This window comes from Asterias rubens, chromosome 12 (assembly GCF_902459465.1).
Source record: "Asterias rubens chromosome 12, eAstRub1.3, whole genome shotgun sequence".
Lineage (NCBI taxonomy): Eukaryota > Metazoa > Echinodermata > Asteroidea > Forcipulatida > Asteriidae > Asterias > Asterias rubens.
The window spans coordinates 8,546,058-8,569,069 of record NC_047073.1 but is presented as its reverse complement, the minus strand read 5'-3'; the positions used below and the strand labels follow the sequence as shown (position 1 = coordinate 8,569,069).

Genomic DNA, 23,012 nt, shown 5'->3' with positions numbered 1-23,012 from the left:
ACTTTTGCGAGTTCGTTGAAAACAAAAACCACAGGAAATTGGGATTCGAACCCAAAACCTTTGTATTGCAAGAGCAATATGTCTTTGAAGCACTACAGCAGCCAGGGGCTGTATAGTCCACAGGGGCCCCTGAAAGATTACAAGAATGTTTTTGACCAAATGACCAGGGCACTAATGTTAAGGACATCACTACAGTAATTATTTGGGAAGGTTTGCGGTAACACCATGTAGTGACTATCTCTAATGAGATGGGGTGGTTCTGAAAAGGACCGTTGGTTAATGAGATGGGGTGGTTCTGAAAAGAACCGTTGGTTGGAAACCAACAGTTCTTTTAAGAACCACCTCAACTCCTTCAGAGATAATCACTACATGGCGCAAACCTTCCCATATCGTATTTCCACCATGCAAAGTTTCAAATCCTACTGACACAGTTATTGTAAAATGCGCTAGGTATTATTATTTTTATTATTAGTTGTTGCAAACTGCTTACAAACCAAAAGGACATATGGTATATGTGCAAATCATAATTTATGGCCCGATGTTTCGACCCTAGCAGAGTCTTTCTCAAACCTAAATGACAACACAACAAACATTATTATTAAAAGTTTGTTTGTTGACTCACAAACTGAACTTGCAGAGTTTAGGATTCTTGACGAGTCCCTCAAGGTGGGTGTAGATGAAGCTGATGACCTGCTTGGATTTATCCTTCTGAAGGTCAGTCACAATGAACTGGACATCGTCCAGCTTAGGCTCACAATCCATGATGATCACATAAGATGCAATACGGATCTCGTGATCCTCGTCAATGTCTTTAAGGAATGGCATCAGGAGAGAGATGACCTGGGGGAGACAGAAAGAGAATCAGTGTCTGCATCAACGTAATCCAGTGTGTGGACCGTTTTCGTATACTGAGTGCATGATAGCTTCGCGCCCAGAGAAAGCTTTTCGGAAATACGCCCTCAACGCCCAGATGATGAGCCAAGAAGTGGTCTCTGAATTGGTTGGCAAAGTGCCCTCAATGCGGAGAGTTTCTGTGTTATCTTGAGAGCTATAATTATATTTTAATAACAAAATTCCAGAATCTGGACTAGCATCAGCGCTGTTCAAGATCCATCATTCATTTCGCTGCACAAACAATGCATCTTTGATTTTAAAGGATAACCCAAAACATACACAGTTATTAGAAGTTTGCCTCTAGGTGTCTATTGGCATTTGGTCTTGATTTGGTTGGAAGCTGAACAGAAGCGAGGTTCCTTCACAAATGCAGTGTGACAACACTTTTGTTTTACGTAACTGCACCTAACACAAGGAACCCTAAAAAAAAACCTGGGAAATTATTTGCAGGGTCACAAAAAGACCAACTGAACAGGGTTTGACAAAACTAGCCAAGGCGGCACCACAACGGTTGTGGGTGTCTATTGATTAACGTATTTCATCAGCAAGTGATAAAATGAAATAATGTAGGCTTATATAGAGCACTTATCCACCAATAAGATGCTGGGCGCTTGAACAAAGATACACACTTTTTAAGAGGTTTGGAAGATTTTATGAAGTGTGAGACCGGTTCATCTTTAAAGGAGCTTTCCTGTATTGTCATCTTAACAATGGGGTGTGGTTCACTCACCCTATGTGTATGTTCCTTGCAGACACGGCGCAGTGAGTAGATAGCCTGGACTCTGAGATCAATGTCAGCCACTTCATGCTTGATCAGCTCGCTGATTCTATCAATGGAGTCTGTCTGAGACACTGGGGTCTTCTTGAGGACGAGACCGGCGTTACCGATGGCCTTCAGGAAGAAGCGTTTCTCATCATTGGGGCTAGTTGCATCAATACCTTCCAGGAGATGCTGAATTAAAAAAATATATATTCATATCCTCAGTTAATTTTTTTTATATTTTTTAATTTTAGTTTTAACATACACAGGAAACTTATTTTTTATTTTAGTTTTAACATACGCAGGCAACTTAACATGACCACAAAAATTAGGGATGTAGTGACCAGACGTCACCTGTCATCAGAATGCCAGCCTACAGGCTACCCAACCTGGTCTACTACAAGGACTTCAACACACCACGCCAACCAGGGCGTCCACCATTGCGCTGGAAGGCTCAAGTTCAGGAAGATATCAACATTCCACTTTATGAGGCAGAGCGTTTAGCTAGAAATAGACCTGAATGGGGACGGTTTTCCAAGGAGGCCAAGGGACACCCAGTCCTAAGCAGCTAAATAACTAAGTAAGTAAGTAACAAAAAGTAAAAATCCACAGGCTACTTGAGTGGGATTCGAACCCTGGACCAATTTCTTAGAACTGCTTAAGCAGAGAATTATGCTTAACACCTCAGCGAAAACAAGCAAGATACCAGTCACAAATTGTTTCATGTGACATAGTATTTTGGCTGGTAAACCTTTTCCTGGTAAGCATCATTTTGTCGTTCTTAAGGATGAAAACAGTTTAATTACTCCTGAATGGTCTTAACTTACCAACGAGTACTCATTGAGTTTGTCTTGGGTGCAGATCTTGTTGACCTTGCATGCTTTGTGAACCAATGACCCAAAGGTCAACCAGCAGGTCGTCTTGATGTCTTTAACATCATCAAGTGACAGGGTAGGACCTCTGCACAGTCGCTATTGAGTTGGAGAAAAGGAAGAAGGGGGTTAAGGTCAAGTATAACATCAATAGGGATGGATTAAAATTATACTGCCCAAGTTTAATAGTGGGGTCATAGATAATTTTGTATTCATAAATACTTAAGACAGTTCATCCATTCTGATTGGTCAAGAGGGCATCACGTGGGGGTGTTTGAAGGGGTGATATAACACCAATAGAAAGTGTTGAAACATGGGCGTGACAAGCGAGCTTGCACCTAAGCTTACAAGACAGTTTCTTCATTCCTTTTGGTCGAGAGCAACGGCTGGAACAGCAGTGCCACATCACGTGATACGCGCGACGCCCACAGCATTCCCTTATGAGGAGTTGTTTACCCGAGGGCCTTACCATTTCATAGTTGGAGGGGTGTTGTGTTGAAAGACATTTTTGAACAATTACAATTTTTGCATTCATTTTACTTTTTGACCAAAAAGTGTTGATGTTTTTTGACCGAAAAGGTATTTATGAATGGGAATCAAAGTGTGTTGAATCGGTTTTCAACTAGTGGTTTAAACCCTGGTTCTTGATAATTTACCTCGACTTTGTCTCGGCAAAATTATCAAGAACCAGGCCTCGGCGGGTTTAAACCACTAGTTGAAAACCTCTTCACCACACATTTATTCCCTGATTAACACAATTCTTAAAGGGATGCTGCAGTGAATTAAAATAAAACAGTTAATTTTGCTCTCATTTATTTCTGATATATGTATTGAACATCAATAAAATGTGTTTTGTTTATTCTTGACATATCTGACTTGCGTAATTAACGAATAAGTCATGCCCCCCCTTTTGTGGATTGTTACCGCCCCCCTACCATCGACGTCACGTCGGGAATTCAAACATATCGTCAGCAAAAAGAGTCTGGTCCCTAACTACACGCGCCTAGGTACCAGTCCACACAGTGCACACGTCTGTATATGCACACAGCCAGGGGGCCCGACGGCTCTGGTTACCGACATGACGTCACGTTTATGCAAATGAAGGCTCCCTTTTAGGGGCGGGGTGGGTTCCCCTAATCTCTTGAAAACCATTTTTAAAATACTTGCGCATTAAATAAAAAATTTAAAAAAATATTTCAGGTTTAAAAAGTCATGTTTATTCGTTTAAATTAATTAAAAAAACACTGCAGCCACCCTTTAATTACAGGCAAAATTATCAAGCAGTAAACAGTAAAATTCCACAAGAAAGTTTCAGAGCTGAATACAGTGTCAAATTTGGAACACACAGTCCTGCCTTTCGCATGAAAAAATATATGCAACACTCGCACATTTCACAAAACTCATTGCCCGATTGGTAAGTGAACAATGTGGCTGCGGTTTTGAGCGCTTGACAGGTTTGGAAGCCAAAATGCAGATTGCTAACAAATATGGTGTCTATTGGAAACTATCCCTATAAGTTTATATAATATGTTCTTGTCCTAACACTGATACTTGGTATTTTCCTGAGTTCTGTGTAAAAAAAAAAACCAGGCAATTCACTCGGTTAGGATTTGAACCTATCTATAAGTTTATATGTAGAATTTACCCTGGAGAGAAAAACAAACAAAAACAGTTTTCAATACAAACCTCGACAAATACAAAAGTCCAAAAACCCGTCTGAAATAATGAAAGGACTCACCAAGACTTTGTCAAGCATCTCCACTGTGGGTTTGTTGATGAGAGCCAGGGTGCTCAAGACTTGGCTTGCCTCTTCCTTTATGATTTGACGCTCTTCGATCTCATCGGTCAATATCTCAACAGCTTTATCATTCTCCACCTGCAGGATGGCGTCCTGCACAATCTGCCTGCAGACAACGAAAAATCAATCAATCATGCATTCAATCAGAACATTTATTTTGCATCATCAGCGTTGCTAGCCAATTAAAGAGGCTAAAATAAAACACCCATTTTTGTCTGGCAACCCACAACTTTTATTTCGATGTAATTCCTTTTTCCAATTAGTGGACTCGAGTGGACTACGAGTAGTGAAAAGGATGTATAGTTTTTGTGTTTTTGAAAGAACGGCAATCATATATAGGATTTGAGGCATTGCATGGTGAGGTATCAATGTATATTTGGTTTGCGGTAACACCATGTGTGTATCTACTTGCCAGGTAGAGTTGTTCTTAGGGAACTGTCTTGCTTTATTCTACTGCCGTGGAGTAGATAATCGGAGGTTCGGGAGACTTCTCAGTTCTGAAAAGAACTGTCCTGCTTTTTAACTATTACCAGGGCGGATGGTATAGAAATTAGACTGGACTACTACTTTAGCTTATAGGATCGTAATTACTGTACTGCCGCGGAGTCAGTTCTGAATTGGTCTCAACGTTTCGACTAGCTTGCTCTAGTCATCGTCTAGTCATTGGCAATCATTTTAAGGTTTTTTGGGCTTGTGGGCACTGATTTCCATCATTGCGAACACATCATGGAAATGGCCACAATTGTTCGCTGTATTAAACTGAGCATTGTCTCATATAGTAAATGTAAAAGACTGCAACTGTCAATATGTTTACTCATCAACATGTTTGACCTACTTCTTAACCTTCGTCGGCTCATCATCATCAGCGAGTTTCTTGCCGAGCCTGTCAAAGACATTCTGAAGCTCAATGGGGCTGAGTCTCTTGAGTGATTTGACCATGTAGATGAAGTTGAGAGGAGCTTCCTCGGTGATCTTGTCTTGTTGGATGCCAGCAATGATCTTTTCAACGTGGTCCGTCACCTGAAGAGATAATAACGGTTCGTATAATTGTCGCATGTCCTTCCTTACACAACTTCAAAATAGCTTGCCCAGAATTGTGACATAGAAACTGTGTCCAAATCTGAGATATGACTTTGGTACTCGGAACACGACTTAAAGATTCATGCTCCATTTATTGTGAATGACCTGTAGGCCTATCTTTTCAGTTACCTTTTGGACAAAGCTTGTATAGAATAATCGGACAAGAATAAAAAAACACCAAGTTTTGTAAAACTATTCAAACTCAATTTCATCGTAAATGTGACATTATGACCTTCGCATGCCTGTAAGCTTCGTTTTTGAAAGGGCATTATTTTCGAGGCATTTTCTCCTTGGTAAAGGGCACCCTATGAGGAAATTGTTAATTTCTACTTTAGCATTTAAAGGGCACCAAGGTGGCAGGGGGCATGGAGGCAATCGCCATCGTTGCCTCAGTGAAGTACCAGGCCTGACTTGTTGTACTGACGTGAAATGCTCAACTGAGATGGATTGAGATGGATTTACCGAGCTACGAATGTCCTCTTCAGAAAGTTGGCTTTCCTCTTCTGTGTCGTGGTCGTGGCTAGACTTCTCCTGGAAGATAAAGGACAGGTCCTCCGGCATCTGCTTGGGGTTCTGGACCTCGGGGATCACCTCCTCATCAGGGATCTCTTTGTTGCTCCTCAAGACAAAGGCTTGGCTGCAAGGAAAATTGGAATATGATGAAATATAACTCAACGTTTTTACTTCTTCATGATTTTGAATTGTCCCATGGAACCGTCTGTCTTAAAGGATTTGGGTATTTTTTCAAATTTTCCACAGATTTACATTAAACTTACAGTGTTTGAAAATAATGATAGTGGAAAGCTTCCCCTCAAATATTATTTACTGAGGTTCTGTAGTTTCTTGAGAAATGAGTAAAACGAGTCACAAAATAATTTTCGTCTCAGGAAGACGAAAACTATTTTAGCATGTAAAATCCCATTAACGTATGACATTATACCATAACCGTAGCATAACTGGTTAAAACGTTTTTACCTGCTAAAACTGAGACAAACATTTTTTGCTTTACTCGTTTCTCAAAAACTACAGCACCTCACCTCAGTATTAAAGTAAAATTTCAAGGGAAGCTTTCTACTATCATAATCTTCAAACGGTGTAAGTTTAATGTAAAACTGTGGACATTGTGTTTTGTGTTGGGAAAGTACATAGACCCTTAAATGGCCCTTATTTTGAAACACAAAATGATCAGCTCAGCAGGGCAAGTAATTTGTAAGAGTACAGGGGGCAGGTCCGAGTCAAACTGCAGATTGACAGGATTTTGCCAAAATCGTTGAGCAAAAATATTGAATGCGCTCAACAGATGAACAAGCATAGAATCATGAAGGAAGTCATGAGCGGAAATTTTTTATCATTCTTAACCAAAAATATATCATTTTAGAAACATATCTGACACATCGTACCTCCACACTAACAAGCAACATCTCAGGCCTATTTCATTTGAGTTTAAAATTATTGCAGAGGTATTAGTTGCTGGTTTTGGGTTGTTTTTTTGGCAAGTAGGGCATTTTTATAATAGTTATTTTTTAAACACAAAAACAACAAAAATCCTGAATTACCTTTCTTATTTTAAAATGGCATGTAACCGGTTACATTTTTTCAAGGCCTAAATACATGAAGATACCATTGAGAAAGGACTGATGATACTGAACTTGTTTCTAACCTTTTTATGACCTTTATAATATATATAATAAATATTTGGTTTGCGATAAAACCATGTAACACCATGTGTGTATCTGTAACACCAAGTGTGTATCTACTAGAGTTTGTTCTTAGAGAACTGTCTTACTTTATTCTACTAACGCGGAGTAAATTTATCGGATGTTCGGGAGACTTCTCAGTTCTGAAATGAACTGTCCTGCTTTTTAACTACTACCCGGGCAGAAGGTATAGAAAACTGGCTGGGACTACTACTTTAGCTTATAGGATCGTTGTTAACTGCACTACCGCGGAGTCAGTTCTTGAATTGGTCTCAACCTTTCGACTAGCTTGCTCTAGTCATCGTCAGGTTTTAAAATAAAACTAACACAAATTTAAAGGCACTATACTTTGGAAAAAGTGCCGAACATAAACAGGAAAAGAAACCAAAAAGCAAACTGAAAATGATTTACAAAACAAATATTGAAGGTTCTGGAAATAGAAGCGTCTTAAGATTAGCGTCTTAGATTTAGCGTCTTAGATTTAAAGATAGGCTTGGAGAAGTAAATCAAGCAAATCAGGGACTCACTTGACAAAGGTGATGGCCTTTCCTCCCTTCTCACCAAAAGGCATGAAGACGTGTTTTCCCTCAACAACCACGGTGTCAATCAGGAACTTGTCATGGTCCTTCAAGCTGATGCCGTAGCGAACCTGAACATAAACAAAAAATAATTAAAAAGAAGAACACAAGGTAGGATATGTCTTGTGGGATTTGAGGCAATGCAAGGTGAGGTATCAATGAATGTTTGGTTTGCAGTAACACCATGTGTATTTTTTAACGAGTTGCTGGGTAGATTATGTTCTTTTGAGAACTTGTCTTGCTGTAACCTGTTCCTGCTGAACAATATTATTCTGTGCTTAGCAAGTTTTTGTGCTTAAACAGCCAATAAAGGATGATCTCAATATTTCAACTATTAACTTTTTATGGCCAAATAGACATCGTAGATACCGATGAATAACCATTTTACTCTCAAAATTTGCATTTACATGTAGTAATAAATAACTTTCAGCCGAGAGTCAAAAACGGCTTATCTATTATAATGACCCCTTGATGCCAGTGACGATTTCCCTCCAATTGGGTTTGAACACAGTTCTCCAGCTTTGGCAAACTGAGGGCGCTATTTTCCACATCAAATAGCCGCAACTGACGTCACGATTCTTTTGTCGGGCGGATTTGTTTGACCCTGCATCTTTCAGAAATATGGCTTGGAGCGTTCTGGAGAAAAACCCATTTTAACCATGTTTAAACGTGAGGTAAGAGACTCGTTATATTTTGTTTAAATGTTTCCTATGGACTCCAGCTATTAGAAAACTATAATACAGATATAGTTGAGATCATCCTTTATTGGCTGTTTAAAGGCTATATGAAATTTGAGGCCCTAATAATTTATTTTATTAATGACTGGTTGCAAGGTGTTAAAGATGTATTTTCTTAAGATGTATGTCATTTTATTAATGACTGGTTGCTAGATGTTAAAGATGTTTTTTCTTAAGATGTATGTCATTTTATTAATGACTGGTTGCTAGGTGTTAAAGACACTGGACACCTACGGCAATTGTCAAAGACCACTCTTCTCACTTGGTGTATCTCAACATATGCACAAAATAACAAACCTGAGAAAATTTGAACTCAACTGGTCGTCGAAATTGCGAGATAATAATGGAAGAAAAAGCACCCTTCCTTGTCACACAAGGTTGTGTGCTTTCAGGTGCTTGATTTTGAGATCCCAAAAATCTATCTCTGAGGTCTCACAATTAAATTTAAATATTTTAGTGGAAAATTACTTCTTTCTCGAAAACTATGTTACTTCAGACGGAGCCGTTTCTCACAAAGATTTATACTATCAACATTGCTTGTTACTAAGTAAGTTTTTATGCTAACAATTATTTTGAGTAATTACCAATAGGGTCAAGTGCCTTTAAGATTTTAGTCTGAAGTTCAGTTAAGTTCAGTTTATTTTCCACTCAATCAGTTGGCTCATAAAACGATAAACATTATGGAACATTGTATATACATTGTAATGATTAAAGTGGTGGGGAGCCTGCTAAAAGCAAGCTTGAAGCAGCTACGTGTGACAAGGGTGTTTTTTCACATTATTATCTCGCAACTTCAACGACCAAATGAGATCAAATTCTCACAGGTTTGTTATTTTGTGCATATGTTGAGGTGACTGGTCTTTGACAATTAAGAAAAGTGTCCAGTGTCCTTAAAGGCAGTGGAGACTATTGGTAATTACTCAAAATAATTATTGGCATAAAACCTTTCTTGGTAACAAGTAATGGGGAGAGGTTGATGGCATAAAACATTGTGAGAAACGGCTCCCTCTGAAGTGCCATAGTTTTCAAGAGAAGTAATTTTCCACGAATTTGATTTCAAGAACTCAGGTTTAGAACTTGAGGTCTCGAAACCAACCATCTAAATGCATACAACTTCGTGTGACAAGGGTGTTTTTTTCTTTCATTATTGTCTCGCAAGTTCGATGACCGATTGAGCTCAAATTTTCACAGGTTTGTTATTTTATGCATATGATGAGACCAACACCAACTGTGAAGGCTAGTCTTTGACAATTACCAATAGTGTCTATTGCCTTTAAGGGAGTACTGAGTTAGGAACAAGTATAATTGTTTTTAATATATTAATCCAGCACCTTGTTCAGACAGGTCATGAAGTCTTCCTTGCCCTGCTTTGGCTGGCCTTCCTGGGGTCTTGGCTCTTCAACGTTCTCTTGCTTGGGGTCCCAGCAATGTTGACACTTCTGACCCGAAAGGAGGGAGACCTCACTGCGCTGGTTGCGTCTTTGGCACTCGATAAGATCGCGAGTCTTGGTAATGTTCAAGACATAGCGGAGAGCTGAAGAGAAATAGATTGATTCAGAGAGTAAGGTACATCATTGATTATTACAAATATTTTGCAGATTTCCCTAATCGTCCAGGCCAAGGAGTCCAGTGCACTGTCCTCATACTCTGTCAATCATATGGAGGGGGGGGGGTCGAATCCCAACTGGATGTTCACGATGCTTGTGTCCTTGAGGAAGATGCCTTCTCATAATTGCTTTATCCTTTGGATTAAACTTAAAGCTACAGGTCCACTAGAATTGGTAGTGCACGTATAAAGAACCGGTCTGGGGGGGGGGGGAGGGGAGGACAAAGCAATTATGGTGCAGTATCTTGTTCTGGAAGTGTACTAAACACGGTTGGCCACTTATGGGAGTCAAAAATTTGAATCCCATAAATGGCCGACCGTGTTAGTCGACGAGGTAAAAGCAAAACCATGCAATTCCGAAACATGATTGTGTGGATCATTGTATTCTACTTTTACCACATCTTTCTACCCATATGCATTTTATAACAAACGGTTACAAACGCTTTTCAAAGACCAACTCGACCGATCCAAGGCAACATGTTCCTTTAACCTGAGGTAAGAGATTTCTTTAAGATTTTTTTTTAAGGACCCTATTTATTGGAAAATGAATGAATCGTAAAACTGGGACCTTGGGAGTCCATCTTTAATATTTACAGTCTACAAATTTCATTCATGATATAAGATGACATAAAAACTTACCAGGGACTTTGTTGTCCACAAGTTTCATGACAGGCTTTGAGACTTTGACGTCGTACACAGACTCACAGTTTCCAGCAACGCCATTCTGTGAATAAGATGAATTGTACAAAAATCTTAAGAAAAATTTACCTTAGTGTTATTTGAACCTGCGATCTCCAGAGTAACGTCCCACCGCTCCACAAAAAAGTTCAACCCCAAATTAACTGAAATTTACCAGTCGGTTTCCCTTGTGGTTTGTTAACTAGCATTCATAAATACCTTGGACAGTTTCGCTATTCCTATTGGTGGAGAGCGCGTCACGTGGGTGTGTAAAAACCTTTGTTTATGACCAGTAAAAAGTGTGGCCATGATACGCGAGCTTGCACCTGTTCTTATAAGACAGTTTCTTCATTCCTATTGGTCGAGAACACAGCTGAAACAGTTGTGCCACATCACACGATACGCGCGACGCGCACAGCATTCCCTTATAAGGAGTTGTTTACCCGAGGGGGGCAGAGGGCTTTACCATTTCATAGCTGGAGGGGTGTAGTGTTGAAAGAAATCATTGAACAATTATAATTTTTGCATTTATTTTACTTTTTGACCAAAAAGTGTTGATGTTTTTGACCGAAAAGGTATTTATGAATGGGAATCAAAGTGTGTTGAATCGGTTTTCAACTAGTGGTTTAAACCCGTCCGAGGCCTGGTTCTTTATAATTAACCTCGACTTCGTCTCGGTAAAATTATCAAGAACCAGGCCTCGTTGGGATTAAACCTTATTTAAGCGTATTGCTACTAGAATAAGTTTGTTTTTTCTCTTCAATTATAAAAATAACTTCTCTGTCGGAAAACTTTCACATTTTGTTTTTCATTTGATAAGATTTCTATATTAATAAGTTATAGCCATCTGTAATTACCTCCATCACGCGGTAGTACTTCTTTTGTCTGGTGATTGAGGTCTGAAAAAAAAGAGGAAAGGGAACAAAACAAGATAAAAAAACCAAATCAAAGCAGTAAAAAAGTACAACGCAGACATTTCTTAACATGAAATTGAGCCTGGAAATTAATTTGAAAATATCTAACCCTGTCGAATCCTGTGGCAAGCAGACCCATTATTGAACACACCAAAGTAAAAGCAAAGTCTGTCCCGAGCCAATATGGCTCGTCATTAGTTGCTTGTTATGCATTTTCAGTTTTTGTAAATGCTGTGATATAGTTTTCTATGGAGATCGTTTCTTAATTCTTGTTATTATTATTATCAGGCCAGTGTTTATATCTGATTTCATTGGCATTAAAGACAGTGGACGCTATTGGTAATTGTCAAAGACTAGTCTTCACAGTTGGTGTATCTCAACATATGCATAAAATAACAAACCTGTGAAAATTTGAGCTCAATCCGGCGGTCATCGAAGGTGCAAGATATTAATGAAAGAAAAAACACCCCTGTCGCAACATGGTCACACGAAGTTGTGTGCTTTCAGATGCTTGATTTCGAGACCTCAAATTCTAAATCTGAGGTCTCGAAATCAAATTCGTGGAAAATTACTTCTTTCTCGAAAACTATGTCACTTCAGAGGGAGCTGTTTCTCACATTGTTTTATACTATCAACCTCTCCCCATTACTCGTTACCAAGTAAGGTTTCATGATAATAAATATGTTGAGTAATGACCAATAGTGTCCACTGCCTGAGAATATTTTTATTCCCCCTGGATAGGACGTCAGTCCATTCCAGGTTACTCCCTAGCTCTTGCTGGTACCCAATTGTACTCATGGGTGGAGAGAAACAGTTATGCTCAACAACACAAGTATTGTGACTGACCAGGCCAGGCCTTTTGGACACAGTAAATGACAGCTTCTGTGACGAGATTTTGTGAATTTTATATATTACTCAAGTACATACCCCATCAGTGCTCTGTGCTGTGGGTTCGTTCAAGTCGTTGGTCCCCCGGATATTGACAAGCATCAGTTCTACGATACCCTTCTTGATGTTTGTAGACCAGACCGGGTCCTCCATAGAGGGGATGATGTTGCTCACCTAAATAAAGAAAAGGGGCACTCCATACAGACACAAATTTCATAAAACCACATTTCTATTTTTAATAAATGCCCCCAAAACCTTTCAAAAAACCAACACAAACACAGGAACCAGAAACATTGGGGTTAAGCCCTACTCTTTCACTTTCCGTGGAGATTGCTTTTAAGTAACGTGGCAATATAAAAACTTTACAGAGTGACGTAAGCGCAGACTTCCATGAAATTGGACGGAGGTTTGGACACAATGTGGGGTATTCCTTTCTCCCTTTTGTCACTGCTTTAAGTCTTTCAGGAAATTTTAAAGCCTAAGGAGATTTTGCGAAAATCCTGAAAAATTTCTGAGAAATTAAACGCCTGTACAAACCTTTCCGCTAACATATGTGAACTCGATGGGCTTGACGAGCTGGACAACTAGGGGAGATTCGTAGATGAAATCCAGACGTTGGAGTTTCTCCTCGACTTGTTGCTTTGCAGGATTCTCGGTCTTCGTCAGAACTTTGTGGAGTTTTACTCCTTCAAGCTGTAAGAAAAGAAATAAAAGATGCGTTCAATCTTGGGCCTGAATTCATGAGAAGCTGTGCTTAAAAGGTAGTTAGGCATAAAATGAGTAGGCACCAGTAACAGTTTATTCAGTATAAACGCTATGGAATAGACCTTATGCACATGACGTCATTTCAGTACGGCGCCCTCGCCTTGAGGTCAAAAGGAGGTTGTTCATTGGCCAATCTTTGTGCGTTTTGATTGTTTCGTCACCGTTTGATCTCAAAGATGGCGGCTGGATGACGTCAATGCATAAGGTCTACTTTGGCTGGTAACCAGGTTCTGTTATTTTTTAAGCAAAATGTGTGTGTATGTGCTTAGCAAGTTTACAATTGGACATGTATTGTTGGACACTGGACCCAATTCCATATAATTATTAAAAGAAAATGTGACAAAGCAACAGTTGATTATTAGGGCACCAGTCATAAAACCGCAAATTTTAATGTAATTTAGGCTGGTAACCTGTTTTTTAAAGCAATAATTTTCTGTGCTTATCAAGTTTTTGTTCTATTCTAACTTACCCTGAGCAGACATTTTCCATTTTCCTTCATCTGTATGCGGGTGTCTGCCACAATCTTGATACCGGCCACCTCCTTGCTAACCCCCGGTAGTCCGCTGAGAACTTGACCCTCATACTCGTACACGTACTCACGACCCTCAGAAAAGTAGCCTGAAAAATAATACAGATGAACATTTTGTGAATTTAATTGGAAGAGCTCGACGAAGTTCCTCGGTTCTTTTTCGGCAAAAACTTCTTGTTGTTTACTTTTGTCTGGATCCCAGGCCAAAACGTTAAGGTTTCAGTTTGACAAAGTTTGCACAAAAGGGAACCCGTCTAATTTCTTTCACATTAAACAGCGCCCTCATCTGGGGTTTAGATTATTCAAGACTCCACTCGCATAAAAAAAAAGAGTAAAAGTTTCTACTCACCATCCGACTGTGGGTTCACAGGGATTGTGGCGGCATCTGCAAAGCAAAACATGTTAAAGTTTGTAATACAAAAATGCCATCAACAATTAGCTTTAAATGGTTAATAAATGAATAACAGGTTTCGTAAGAAAGTTATAACAAAAGTAACCCCTAGGCCTAGGACTTCTTTAGCCTGAAAAATCAATCAATTATGTCAACACTCTCTCTCATTATAAACTAGACATATAGTATGGGCTACAATTGTTATTTCCAGAGGCCGTTGCCACCTACTTCATTATAAACTAGACATTATAGTATAGGCCTACCAATCTGTTTATCTTTGACGGTTTAGTTCATCCTCAAACCCTTTACCGTTTTATTATGTTTTTATCGTAAAAAATCATACTGCCAATTCTGCTGGCTCCATATTTACCGATGTTTCTCTAGTCTAGTGCTAGTTGTGTGTGCTTTTGTATTATAAGCAATCTCTTTCTGTGACAATAGTGTGATAAAATCATCCGTAACCACCGTTTTCACACAAATCAAAGAATTATGAAAGTAAAAGCTGGACAACTTTTGAGATGTGCCCCCTTTCACCATATCAAAAGTTGATAAGAATTAGACAGTGCAATCTCCATAAAATATAAGATTTTATGATTTATTCCGTTAGGCTGTGTACAAATCGTGCCTGCAGGAAGTCCAGGCTCTGTGGCTCTTTTTAAAGATGTGATGTCACAGGTCACATCGTCTATATAGCGTGCATATCCATCACTCAAGATAGCTTTTGGTAGGTTGTTGTGTTACATGTATGTGTAAACTTGAGCATTGCAAACAAAGAAAAAAGAGAAAAAAAATAGCTTTTACAAACAAAACAAAAACTTCAGAAACTTTTGTAGCGGCATACTTACATGACAAGGCGACTCCCACCAGCAGCAACGCTAGTTGCTTCATGGCTCCAAATTCAGTAGTCTATACAGCAAGACGGGAATAGATTAAGTTCAGTCTCAAAACAGACTGCCCAAAGACAATGTTTTCAAGAACCAGAAAACCGGGTGTTTTATACTGTATGCGGCACAGATTGTGCACAAAAGCATTATGCAAATTAGTTGCGTGACTTGTTGCTGATTGGTCAAAAGCACTGAGCACATTGGTGAATGTGTAAAACCATAGTAAAACACACAAGGAAACATTCCAAATTCCTTGTATGTGCAACATGCCACGAATACTGAGTCCAGAAGTCGACACGGACTTTAAAGTCTTACTAGCAAGCAAACTTCTGACAGCCCCCCCCCCCCACCTCCCCAACCTTAGTAGGCACATATTGAAGCTAAAGCGTTTAAAGGAATACTATTAAGTTTAAACCAAACATTGTATGCAAATTTGTTTGCTGATACGGTACGAAAAACAGCTGATGACAATAATATTACTTATTGTGACAGTGGATTTTTTTTGCGAAGACAAGTCAAAGGATGGAATTAGCTCCATCTACGTCTTTTATTACTCTGGTTTATTACTAAACCTGAGGTCTCGAAATCAAATTCGTGGAAAATTACTCCTTTCTCGAAAACTACGTCACTACAGAGGGAGCTGTTTCTTACAATGTTTTATACCATCAACCTCTCCCTATTACTCGAAGAAAGGTTTTATGCTAAAAACTATTTTGAGTAATTACCAATAGTGTCCACTGCATTTAAAAGACAAAAATTAAGAATGATTAAGCATAGTAACAACAGGTCTGGGATGGGGCTATTTAAAAACCTTTCAGTTCGGCACAGAGGGATAGTTGGATAGAGTTGCGAAGATTACTAAATCTACAACAGGGGAAGCCGTTCTGTGTATACGCTAAAAGGGTCTAGAGGTTTTCCCCAAACTTTAAAGGATTTGTAGGATGAGTTACTCGTCCTAAACTTAGGACAACCCTTATGTTTTTGATATCTCCTGGGACTAGTCCTAAGTTAGAACTAGTCTTTCTGTTTGTGAAATCGACCATCTACCGTCGATTTCACCAAGCTCTTTCCAACTTACTTAGGATTAATCTTAGGCCTTAGGACGAGTTCAGTTCCGTATCCGAAGACGTAGCACGAATTGAACCCTTCCTATAGTTAGGAAGGGTTACTCGTCCTAACTCGAGAAAGGAATAATCCTAGCGTTTCGTGAAATCGGCTGCAGGTAACTAAAACAATTCTTTCATGCATAATACAAGTTCTGTTTTAAAATTCCTATATCCATCCCCATGTCAAGAAACTGAGCGGCAATTTTTTGTTTCATTTCAACTGAGTTTCTTTCGCTTTAGTATAATTGCGTAAACATAAATTCAATAATTACATAATAATGAGTGCTAACAACCATTATGTATTATCATCTGCCCATTCAATAGATAAATCTCTTGAGATATTTTGTTCCGGGACCTTTGAACACTTAACAAAAGATAAGGTTTGAGCTAAAACACATTTACAAGAAAAATCAGTAAAGTTCATAGTCCAACACGCATGTTTCAAATCAGCGCATTAAAAAATGCAATGTTGCAAAACTGATGATGCAATTTAATGTCAAAGGTTTTGTATGTGCATCGTTTACAATGATTGAAACAATTCATTTTGTGATTATGATACAGAGATTAGGTTTGATAATTTTGAAATCTGTAGCCATTGTCCCGAAAAGTTAATTATTCGGCTAAAATAACCATAACCGTGCGCGACCATTGCCCCAAAACACACTCATTGTTGTCTTTTATCGGTTAGTCAAATAGTCGATGAATAAATGAAATCGTGATAATGTAATTTCGATAAAATGTTCACAGGCTCGTAACTTTTGTGATATTATATTCGTTGCATAATATGAAGTATATTTATTTGTGTTACGAACAAAGTTTTAAAAGAAAGCAGTAATGTTTTATTCCAACATTTGATTATGAGAAAGGCTTCGGGTATCCCGGCGTCTTGCAACTTTTTCTTTGGCCAATCATATTGAATTTTTCTTCCTCAAAGTTTTTTTTTATTGCATGCAAATGTTGGGATACATTTACAAAAAAAAGCCCTGCCTTTAAGCATCCACAAGTTTTTCCCAGAGTTTTTGCTCATTTAGTTTTATCTCATTTTATATACCTGGGACTCAATGAAGTTTGTTGAAAGAGCAACAAATCATTGCCTGAACGGCTGTAAACGTACCTTAGTGATTTATATGAAAAACAACTCAATTACAGCTTCGTATCAATTATGTCTGCATATTAATTGCTTAGACGGCATTTCATCCCCATCACCATCATCATCAAGGGTGAAGGTGGGGGGGGGGGGGGGTATTTTGTCAAAAGTGGAGCATGCGAGCGCAAAGCCTTAACGGCATGGGGTCCGTCCGGACCACTTAAGGGCCGGGACATTGTGCATTCTAGATGCTCTGCTGGGTAGGCCTACATTTTGAGACCGAATTAAAGGCATAACAAAAAAAACCTTTAAAATTGGAGCAGTAGAATTTTGGGCCTTTTGGATTTGGTCAATATCTAAATTATTATTTTGTTTGAAAAGTTTCATTTATATTTTATTCTTTTTCCGGGAGGGTGGCGTACACGGGCCTGCTCCTGGGGAATAGCGAGAGAGATTTGGAAGTATTAAAGACACTGGACACTGTTGGTTATTGTCAAAGAACAGTCTTCTCACTTGGTGGATCTCAACATGATGAATAAAACAACAACCTGTTAAAATTTGAGCACAATTGGTCTTCGAAGTTGCAAGATAATAATGAAGGAAAAACACCCTTGTCACACGAAGTTGTGTGCTTTCAGATGCAATTGATTTCGAGACCTGAAAATCTAATTCTTGAGTCTCGAAATCTAATTCGTGGAAAATAACTTCTTCCTCGATTACTAAGTTACTTATAAGATGGAGCCGTTTCTCACAATGTTTCTCACTATAAACAGCTCCCCATTACTCGTTACCAAGTAAGTTTTTATGCTAACAATTATTGAGTAATTACCAATACCGGTCTAGTGTCCACTGCCTTTAAAACAAAAGTCTGGAGTTTCCACCTTTTCATAACCCCTGAAGTTTAAGATTCCTTTGAAGTTTAATTTGGAGAACAACACAGCAAATTTTTGTTAACCAGGCAGACTTTAAAAAGTCTGAATTCAGATAATGTCTGAAATGTCTTATCCCTGCAAAAGGTAGTGGATTGAAAGTGGGGAAAGCGTCTAAATCTCAAATTCGAAACTTGACGTCATTGCACAGCCAAAAAAGTCTGTACAATCCAGAAGGGATTTTTTGTACTAGACAAACTGCCCGGATTCGAACCGGAGATCTCCTGTTCACAAGACTGGCGCTTTAACCAACTAAGCCACGGCGCCTCTGCTACGACACGTAACGTAATGGAGCTATAACAAAAAGAAATAATGCTTGAGTGACAAACGCAACAGCGCCCGATAGGGGACATGAACCCATCCATGACCCTCTGAAAAAAACTTGTTGATAAAAGAATGAACAAACCTGATTTGCGTGTTATCGCAGCCTGTGACGGAGAAGTCACCCATTACCGAAACAATTGTATTTCTTGCGGCCGAAAAAAAATGTACATTGAGAAAATAATTGAGAAAAAAGGCACCGCTCGGATTCGAACCGGGGATCTCCTGTTTACTAGACAGGCGCTTTAACAACTATAAGCCACGGCGCCTTTTGACAAAGTTTCATTTGATTGAAGTAAAAAATTTCCTAGCATAATATTCATTCAAAAAAAAATTCAAAAGTGAAAACATGGTCGCCCGGTAGGGGACTTGAACCCCTGACCCTCAGATTAAAAGTCTGATGCTCTACCGACTGAGCTAACCGGGCTCTGACAAACTCTTAATAAGAAACACATTATGAAATGACAAGTATACAAATATGGCTAGTTCAAAGGGTAGGTTAAAACCTGTAGGCACCGCCCGGACTCGAACCGGGGATCTCCTGTTTACTAGACAGGCGCTTTACCAACTAAGCCACGGCGCCCGTTAGCAAAGTTTTATTTGATTGTAGTAAAAATGTCCCTAGCGTGATATTCATTCAAATTTTTTTTAAAAGACAAACAATGGTCGCCCGTAGGGGACTTGAACCCGTGACCCTCAGATTAAAAGTCTGATGCTCTACCGACTGAGCTAACCGGGCTCTGGTTATACTAGTTAATTTCAAGCTTTGAATCTTGCTATTTCTCAATAAAAGAGTCTTAAAAAGGATAAATGTAAAGGCACCGCCCGGATTCGAACCGGGGATCTCCTGTTTACTAGACAGGCGCTTTGCCAACTAAGCCACGGCGCCTCTTGACAAAGTTTCATTTGATTGTAGTAAAAAATGTTTCTAGCATGATATTCATTCAAAAAATGTTGAAAAGTGAAACCATGGTCGCCCGGTAGGGGACTTGAACCCCTGACCCTCAGATTAAAAGTCTGATGCTCTACCGACTGAGCTAACCGGGCTCTGACAAACTCTCAATAAGAAACACATTATGAAATGACAAGTATACAAATATGGCTAGTTCAAAGGGTAGGTTAAAACCTGTAGGCACCGCCCGGACTCGAACCGGGGATCTCCTGTTTACTAGACAGGCGCTTTACCAACTAAGCCACGGCGCCCGTTAGCAAAATTTTATTTGATTGTAGTAAAAATGTCCCTAGCGTGATATTCATTAAAAAAAATTTTAAAAGACAAACAATGGTCGCCCGGTAGAGGACTTGAACCCGTGACCCTCAGATTAAAAGTCAGATGCTCTACCGACTGAGCTAACCGGGCTCTGGTTATACTAGTTAATTTCAAGCTTTGAATCTTGCTATTTCTCAATAAAAGAGTCTTAAAAAAGATAAATGTAAAGGCACCGCCCGGATTCGAACCGGGGATCTCCTGTTTACTAGACAGGCGCTTTGCCAACTAAGCCACGGCGCCTCTTGACAAAGTTTCATTTGATTGTAGTAAAAAATGTTTCTAGCATGATATTCATTCAAAAAATGTTGAAAAGTGAAACCATGGTCGCCCGGTAGGGGACTTGAACCCCTGACCCTCAGATTAAAAGTCTGATGCTCTACCGACTGAGCTAACCGGGCTCTGACAAACTCTCAATAAGAAACACGTTGTGAAATGACAAGTATACAAATATGGCTAGTTCAAAGGGTAGGTTAAAACCTGTAGGCACCGCCCGGACTCGAACCGGGGATCTCCTGTTTACTAGACAGGCGCTTTACCAACTAAGCCACGGCGCCCGTTAGCAAAGTTTTATTTGATTGTAGTAAAAATGTCCCTAGCGTGATATTCATTAAAAATATTTTTAAAAGACAAACAATGGTCGCCCGGTAGGGGACTTGAACCCGTGACCCTCAGATTAAAAGTCAGATGCTCTACCGACTGAGCTAACCGGGCTCTGGTTATAATAGTTAATTTCTAGCTTTGAATCTTGCTATTTCTCAATAAAAGAGTCTTAAAAAGGATAAATGTAAAGGCACCGCCCGGATTCGAACCGGGGATTTCCTGTGTACTAGACAGGCGCTTTGCCAACTAAGCCACGGCGCCTCTTGACAAAGTTTCATTTGATTGTAGTAAAAAATGTTTCTAGCATGATATTCATTCAAAAAATGTTGAAAAGTGAAACCATGGTCGCCCGGTAGGGGACTTGAACCCCTGACCCTCAGATTAAAAGTCTGATGCTCTACCGACTGAGCTAACCGGGCTCTGACAAACTCTCAATAAGAAACACATTATGAAATGACAAGTATACAAATATGGCTAGTTCAAAGGGTAGGTTAAAACCTGTAGGCACCGCCCGGACTCGAACCGGGGATCTCCTGTTTACTAGACAGGCGCTTTACCAACTAAGCCACGGCGCCCGTTAGCAAAGTTTTATTTGATTGTAGTAAAAATGTCCCTAGCGTGATATTCATTCAAATTTTTTTTAAAAGACAAACAATGGTCGCCCGGTAGGGGACTTGAACCCGTGACCCTCAGATTAAACGTCTGATGCTCTACCGACTGAGCTAACCGGGCTCTGGTTATAATAGTTAATTTCAAGCTTTGAATCTTGCTATTTCTCAATAAAAGAGTCTTAAAAAGAATAAATGTAAAGGCACCGCCCGGATTCGAACCGGGGATCTCCTGTTTACTAGACAGGCGCTTTGCCAACTAAGCCACGGCGCCTCTTGACAAAGTTTCATTTGATTGTAGTAAAAAATGTTTCTAGCATGATATTCATTCAAAAAATGTTGAAAAGTGAAACCATGGTCGCCCGGTAGGGGACTTGAACCCCTGACCCTCAGATTAAAAGTCTGATGCTCTACCGACTGAGCTAACCGGGCTCTGACAAACTCTCAATAAGAAACACATTATGAAATGACAAGTATACAAATATGGCTAGTTCAAAGGGTAGGTTAAAACCTGTAGGCACCGCCCGGACTCGAACCGGGGATCTCCAGTTTACTAGACAGGCGCTTTACCAACTAAGCCACGGCGCCCGTTAGCAAAGTTTTATTTGATTGTAGTAAAAATGTCCCTAGCGTGATATTCATTCAAATTTTTTTTTAAAGACAAACAATGGTCGCCCGGTAGGGGACTTGAACCCGTGACCCTCAGATTAAAAGTCTGATGCTCTACCGACTGAGCTAACCGGGCTCTGGTTATACTAGTTAATTTCAAGCTTTGAATCTTGCTATTTCTCAATAAAAGAGTCTTAAAAAGGATAAATGTAAAGGCACCGCCCGGATTCGAACCGGGGATCTCCTGTTTACTAGACAGGCGCTTTGCCAACTAAGCCACGGCGCCTCTTGACAAAGTTTCATTTGATTGTAGTAAAAAATGTTTCTAGCATGATATTCATTCAAAAAATGTTGAAAAGTGAAACCATGGTCGCCCGGTAGGGGACTTGAACCCCTGACCCTCAGATTAAAAGTCTGATGCTCTACCGACTGAGCTAACCGGGCTCTGACAAACTCTCAATAAGAAACACATTATGAAATGACAAGTATACAAATATGGCTAGTTCAAAGGGTAGGTTAAAACCTGTAGGCACCGCCCGGACTCGAACCGGGGATCTCCTGTTTACTAGACAGGCGCTTTACCAACTAAGCCACGGCGCCCGTTAGCAAAATTTTATTTGATTGTAGTAAAAATGTCCCTAGCGTGATATTCATTAAGAAAAATTTAAAAGACAAACAATGGTCGCCCGGTAGGGGACTTGAACCCGTGACCCTCAGATTAAAAGTCAGATGCTCTACCGACTGAGCTAACCGGGCTCTGGTTATAATAGTTAATTTCAAGCTTTGAATCTTGCTATTTCTCAATAAAAGAGTCTTAAAAAGAATAAATGTAAAGGCACCGCCCGGATTCGAACCGGGGATCTCCTGTTTACTAGACAGGCGCTTTGCCAACTAAGCCACGGCGCCTCTTGACAAAGTTTCATTTGATTGTAGTAAAACATGTTTCTAGCATGATATTCATTCAAAAAATGTTGAAAAGTGAAACCATGGTCGCCCGGTAGGGGACTTGAACCCCTGACCCTCAGATTAAAAGTCTGATGCTCTACCGACTGAGCTAACCGGGCTCTGACAAACTCTCAATAAGAAACACGTTGTGAAATGACAAGTATACAAATATGGCTAGTTCAAAGGGTAGGTTAAAACCTGTAGGCACCGCCCGGACTCGAACCGGGGATCTCCTGTTTACTAGACAGGCGCTTTACCAACTAAGCCACGGCGCCCGTTAGCAAAGTTTTATTTGATTGTAGTAAAAATGTCCCTAGCGTGATATTCATTACAAATTTTTTTAAAAGACAAACAATGGTCGCCCGGTAGGGGACTTGAACCCGTGACCCTCAGATTAAAAGTCTGATGCTCTACCGACTGAGCTAACCGGGCTCTGGTTATAATAGTTAATTTCAAGCTTTGAATC

The 23,012-nt window shown here is 39.6% G+C and overlaps 1 protein-coding gene and 28 non-coding genes across 29 annotated transcripts in view; all 29 read right to left on the bottom strand.

Moving 5' to 3' along the window:
* The window catches only part of LOC117297733 (vitellogenin-6-like), a 32,657-nt gene extending 17,582 nt beyond the window's left edge, over positions 1-15,075 (bottom strand). Inside the window, exons 1-15 of the mRNA XM_033780882.1 lie at positions 15,033-15,075; positions 14,146-14,181; positions 13,737-14,005; positions 13,040-13,195; positions 12,542-12,676; positions 11,558-11,599; positions 10,662-10,746; positions 9,748-9,950; positions 7,629-7,750; positions 5,867-6,041; positions 5,160-5,344; positions 4,265-4,430; positions 2,482-2,625; positions 1,625-1,846; positions 623-840 (exon numbers count right to left, since the gene is read on the bottom strand). Coding sequence (XP_033636773.1) covers positions 623-840; positions 1,625-1,846; positions 2,482-2,625; positions 4,265-4,430; positions 5,160-5,344; positions 5,867-6,041; positions 7,629-7,750; positions 9,748-9,950; positions 10,662-10,746; positions 11,558-11,599; positions 12,542-12,676; positions 13,040-13,195; positions 13,737-14,005; positions 14,146-14,181; positions 15,033-15,075 — 2,201 coding nt within the window. The remainder of the gene's footprint in view (positions 1-622; positions 841-1,624; positions 1,847-2,481; positions 2,626-4,264; positions 4,431-5,159; positions 5,345-5,866; positions 6,042-7,628; positions 7,751-9,747; positions 9,951-10,661; positions 10,747-11,557; positions 11,600-12,541; positions 12,677-13,039; positions 13,196-13,736; positions 14,006-14,145; positions 14,182-15,032) is intronic.
* A 3,633-nt stretch (positions 15,076-18,708) lies between these two features.
* Positions 18,709-18,783, bottom strand: Trnat-agu. The gene has a single exon. It is a non-coding gene; the product is annotated as a tRNA-Thr (tRNA).
* Positions 18,784-18,868: 85 nt separating this feature from the next.
* On the bottom strand, positions 18,869-18,941 carry Trnak-uuu. The gene has a single exon. It is a non-coding gene; the product is annotated as a tRNA-Lys (tRNA).
* Positions 18,942-19,024: 83 nt separating this feature from the next.
* On the bottom strand, positions 19,025-19,097 carry Trnat-agu. Its single transcript has one exon. It is a non-coding gene; the product is annotated as a tRNA-Thr (tRNA).
* An 84-nt stretch (positions 19,098-19,181) lies between these two features.
* On the bottom strand, positions 19,182-19,253 carry Trnak-uuu. Its single transcript has one exon. It is a non-coding gene; the product is annotated as a tRNA-Lys (tRNA).
* A 77-nt stretch (positions 19,254-19,330) lies between these two features.
* Trnat-agu lies at positions 19,331-19,403 on the bottom strand. Its single transcript has one exon. It is a non-coding gene; the product is annotated as a tRNA-Thr (tRNA).
* An 85-nt stretch (positions 19,404-19,488) lies between these two features.
* On the bottom strand, positions 19,489-19,561 carry Trnak-uuu. Its single transcript has one exon. It is a non-coding gene; the product is annotated as a tRNA-Lys (tRNA).
* Positions 19,562-19,644: 83 nt separating this feature from the next.
* On the bottom strand, positions 19,645-19,717 carry Trnat-agu. Its single transcript has one exon. It is a non-coding gene; the product is annotated as a tRNA-Thr (tRNA).
* An 84-nt stretch (positions 19,718-19,801) lies between these two features.
* Positions 19,802-19,874, bottom strand: Trnak-uuu. Its single transcript has one exon. It is a non-coding gene; the product is annotated as a tRNA-Lys (tRNA).
* A 77-nt stretch (positions 19,875-19,951) lies between these two features.
* Positions 19,952-20,024, bottom strand: Trnat-agu. Its single transcript has one exon. It is a non-coding gene; the product is annotated as a tRNA-Thr (tRNA).
* Positions 20,025-20,109: 85 nt separating this feature from the next.
* Trnak-uuu lies at positions 20,110-20,182 on the bottom strand. The gene has a single exon. It is a non-coding gene; the product is annotated as a tRNA-Lys (tRNA).
* Positions 20,183-20,265: 83 nt separating this feature from the next.
* Trnat-agu lies at positions 20,266-20,338 on the bottom strand. The gene has a single exon. It is a non-coding gene; the product is annotated as a tRNA-Thr (tRNA).
* Positions 20,339-20,422: 84 nt separating this feature from the next.
* On the bottom strand, positions 20,423-20,495 carry Trnak-uuu. Its single transcript has one exon. It is a non-coding gene; the product is annotated as a tRNA-Lys (tRNA).
* A 77-nt stretch (positions 20,496-20,572) lies between these two features.
* On the bottom strand, positions 20,573-20,645 carry Trnat-agu. Its single transcript has one exon. It is a non-coding gene; the product is annotated as a tRNA-Thr (tRNA).
* Positions 20,646-20,730: 85 nt separating this feature from the next.
* Positions 20,731-20,803, bottom strand: Trnak-uuu. The gene has a single exon. It is a non-coding gene; the product is annotated as a tRNA-Lys (tRNA).
* An 83-nt stretch (positions 20,804-20,886) lies between these two features.
* Trnat-agu lies at positions 20,887-20,959 on the bottom strand. Its single transcript has one exon. It is a non-coding gene; the product is annotated as a tRNA-Thr (tRNA).
* Positions 20,960-21,043: 84 nt separating this feature from the next.
* Positions 21,044-21,116, bottom strand: Trnak-uuu. The gene has a single exon. It is a non-coding gene; the product is annotated as a tRNA-Lys (tRNA).
* Positions 21,117-21,193: 77 nt separating this feature from the next.
* On the bottom strand, positions 21,194-21,266 carry Trnat-agu. Its single transcript has one exon. It is a non-coding gene; the product is annotated as a tRNA-Thr (tRNA).
* Positions 21,267-21,351: 85 nt separating this feature from the next.
* Trnak-uuu lies at positions 21,352-21,424 on the bottom strand. Its single transcript has one exon. It is a non-coding gene; the product is annotated as a tRNA-Lys (tRNA).
* Positions 21,425-21,507: 83 nt separating this feature from the next.
* On the bottom strand, positions 21,508-21,580 carry Trnat-agu. The gene has a single exon. It is a non-coding gene; the product is annotated as a tRNA-Thr (tRNA).
* Positions 21,581-21,664: 84 nt separating this feature from the next.
* On the bottom strand, positions 21,665-21,737 carry Trnak-uuu. The gene has a single exon. It is a non-coding gene; the product is annotated as a tRNA-Lys (tRNA).
* Positions 21,738-21,814: 77 nt separating this feature from the next.
* Positions 21,815-21,887, bottom strand: Trnat-agu. Its single transcript has one exon. It is a non-coding gene; the product is annotated as a tRNA-Thr (tRNA).
* An 85-nt stretch (positions 21,888-21,972) lies between these two features.
* On the bottom strand, positions 21,973-22,045 carry Trnak-uuu. The gene has a single exon. It is a non-coding gene; the product is annotated as a tRNA-Lys (tRNA).
* Positions 22,046-22,128: 83 nt separating this feature from the next.
* Trnat-agu lies at positions 22,129-22,201 on the bottom strand. Its single transcript has one exon. It is a non-coding gene; the product is annotated as a tRNA-Thr (tRNA).
* Positions 22,202-22,284: 83 nt separating this feature from the next.
* On the bottom strand, positions 22,285-22,357 carry Trnak-uuu. The gene has a single exon. It is a non-coding gene; the product is annotated as a tRNA-Lys (tRNA).
* Positions 22,358-22,434: 77 nt separating this feature from the next.
* Positions 22,435-22,507, bottom strand: Trnat-agu. The gene has a single exon. It is a non-coding gene; the product is annotated as a tRNA-Thr (tRNA).
* Positions 22,508-22,592: 85 nt separating this feature from the next.
* Positions 22,593-22,665, bottom strand: Trnak-uuu. Its single transcript has one exon. It is a non-coding gene; the product is annotated as a tRNA-Lys (tRNA).
* An 83-nt stretch (positions 22,666-22,748) lies between these two features.
* Positions 22,749-22,821, bottom strand: Trnat-agu. Its single transcript has one exon. It is a non-coding gene; the product is annotated as a tRNA-Thr (tRNA).
* Positions 22,822-22,905: 84 nt separating this feature from the next.
* Positions 22,906-22,978, bottom strand: Trnak-uuu. Its single transcript has one exon. It is a non-coding gene; the product is annotated as a tRNA-Lys (tRNA).
* Positions 22,979-23,012: the final 34 nt, after the last annotated feature.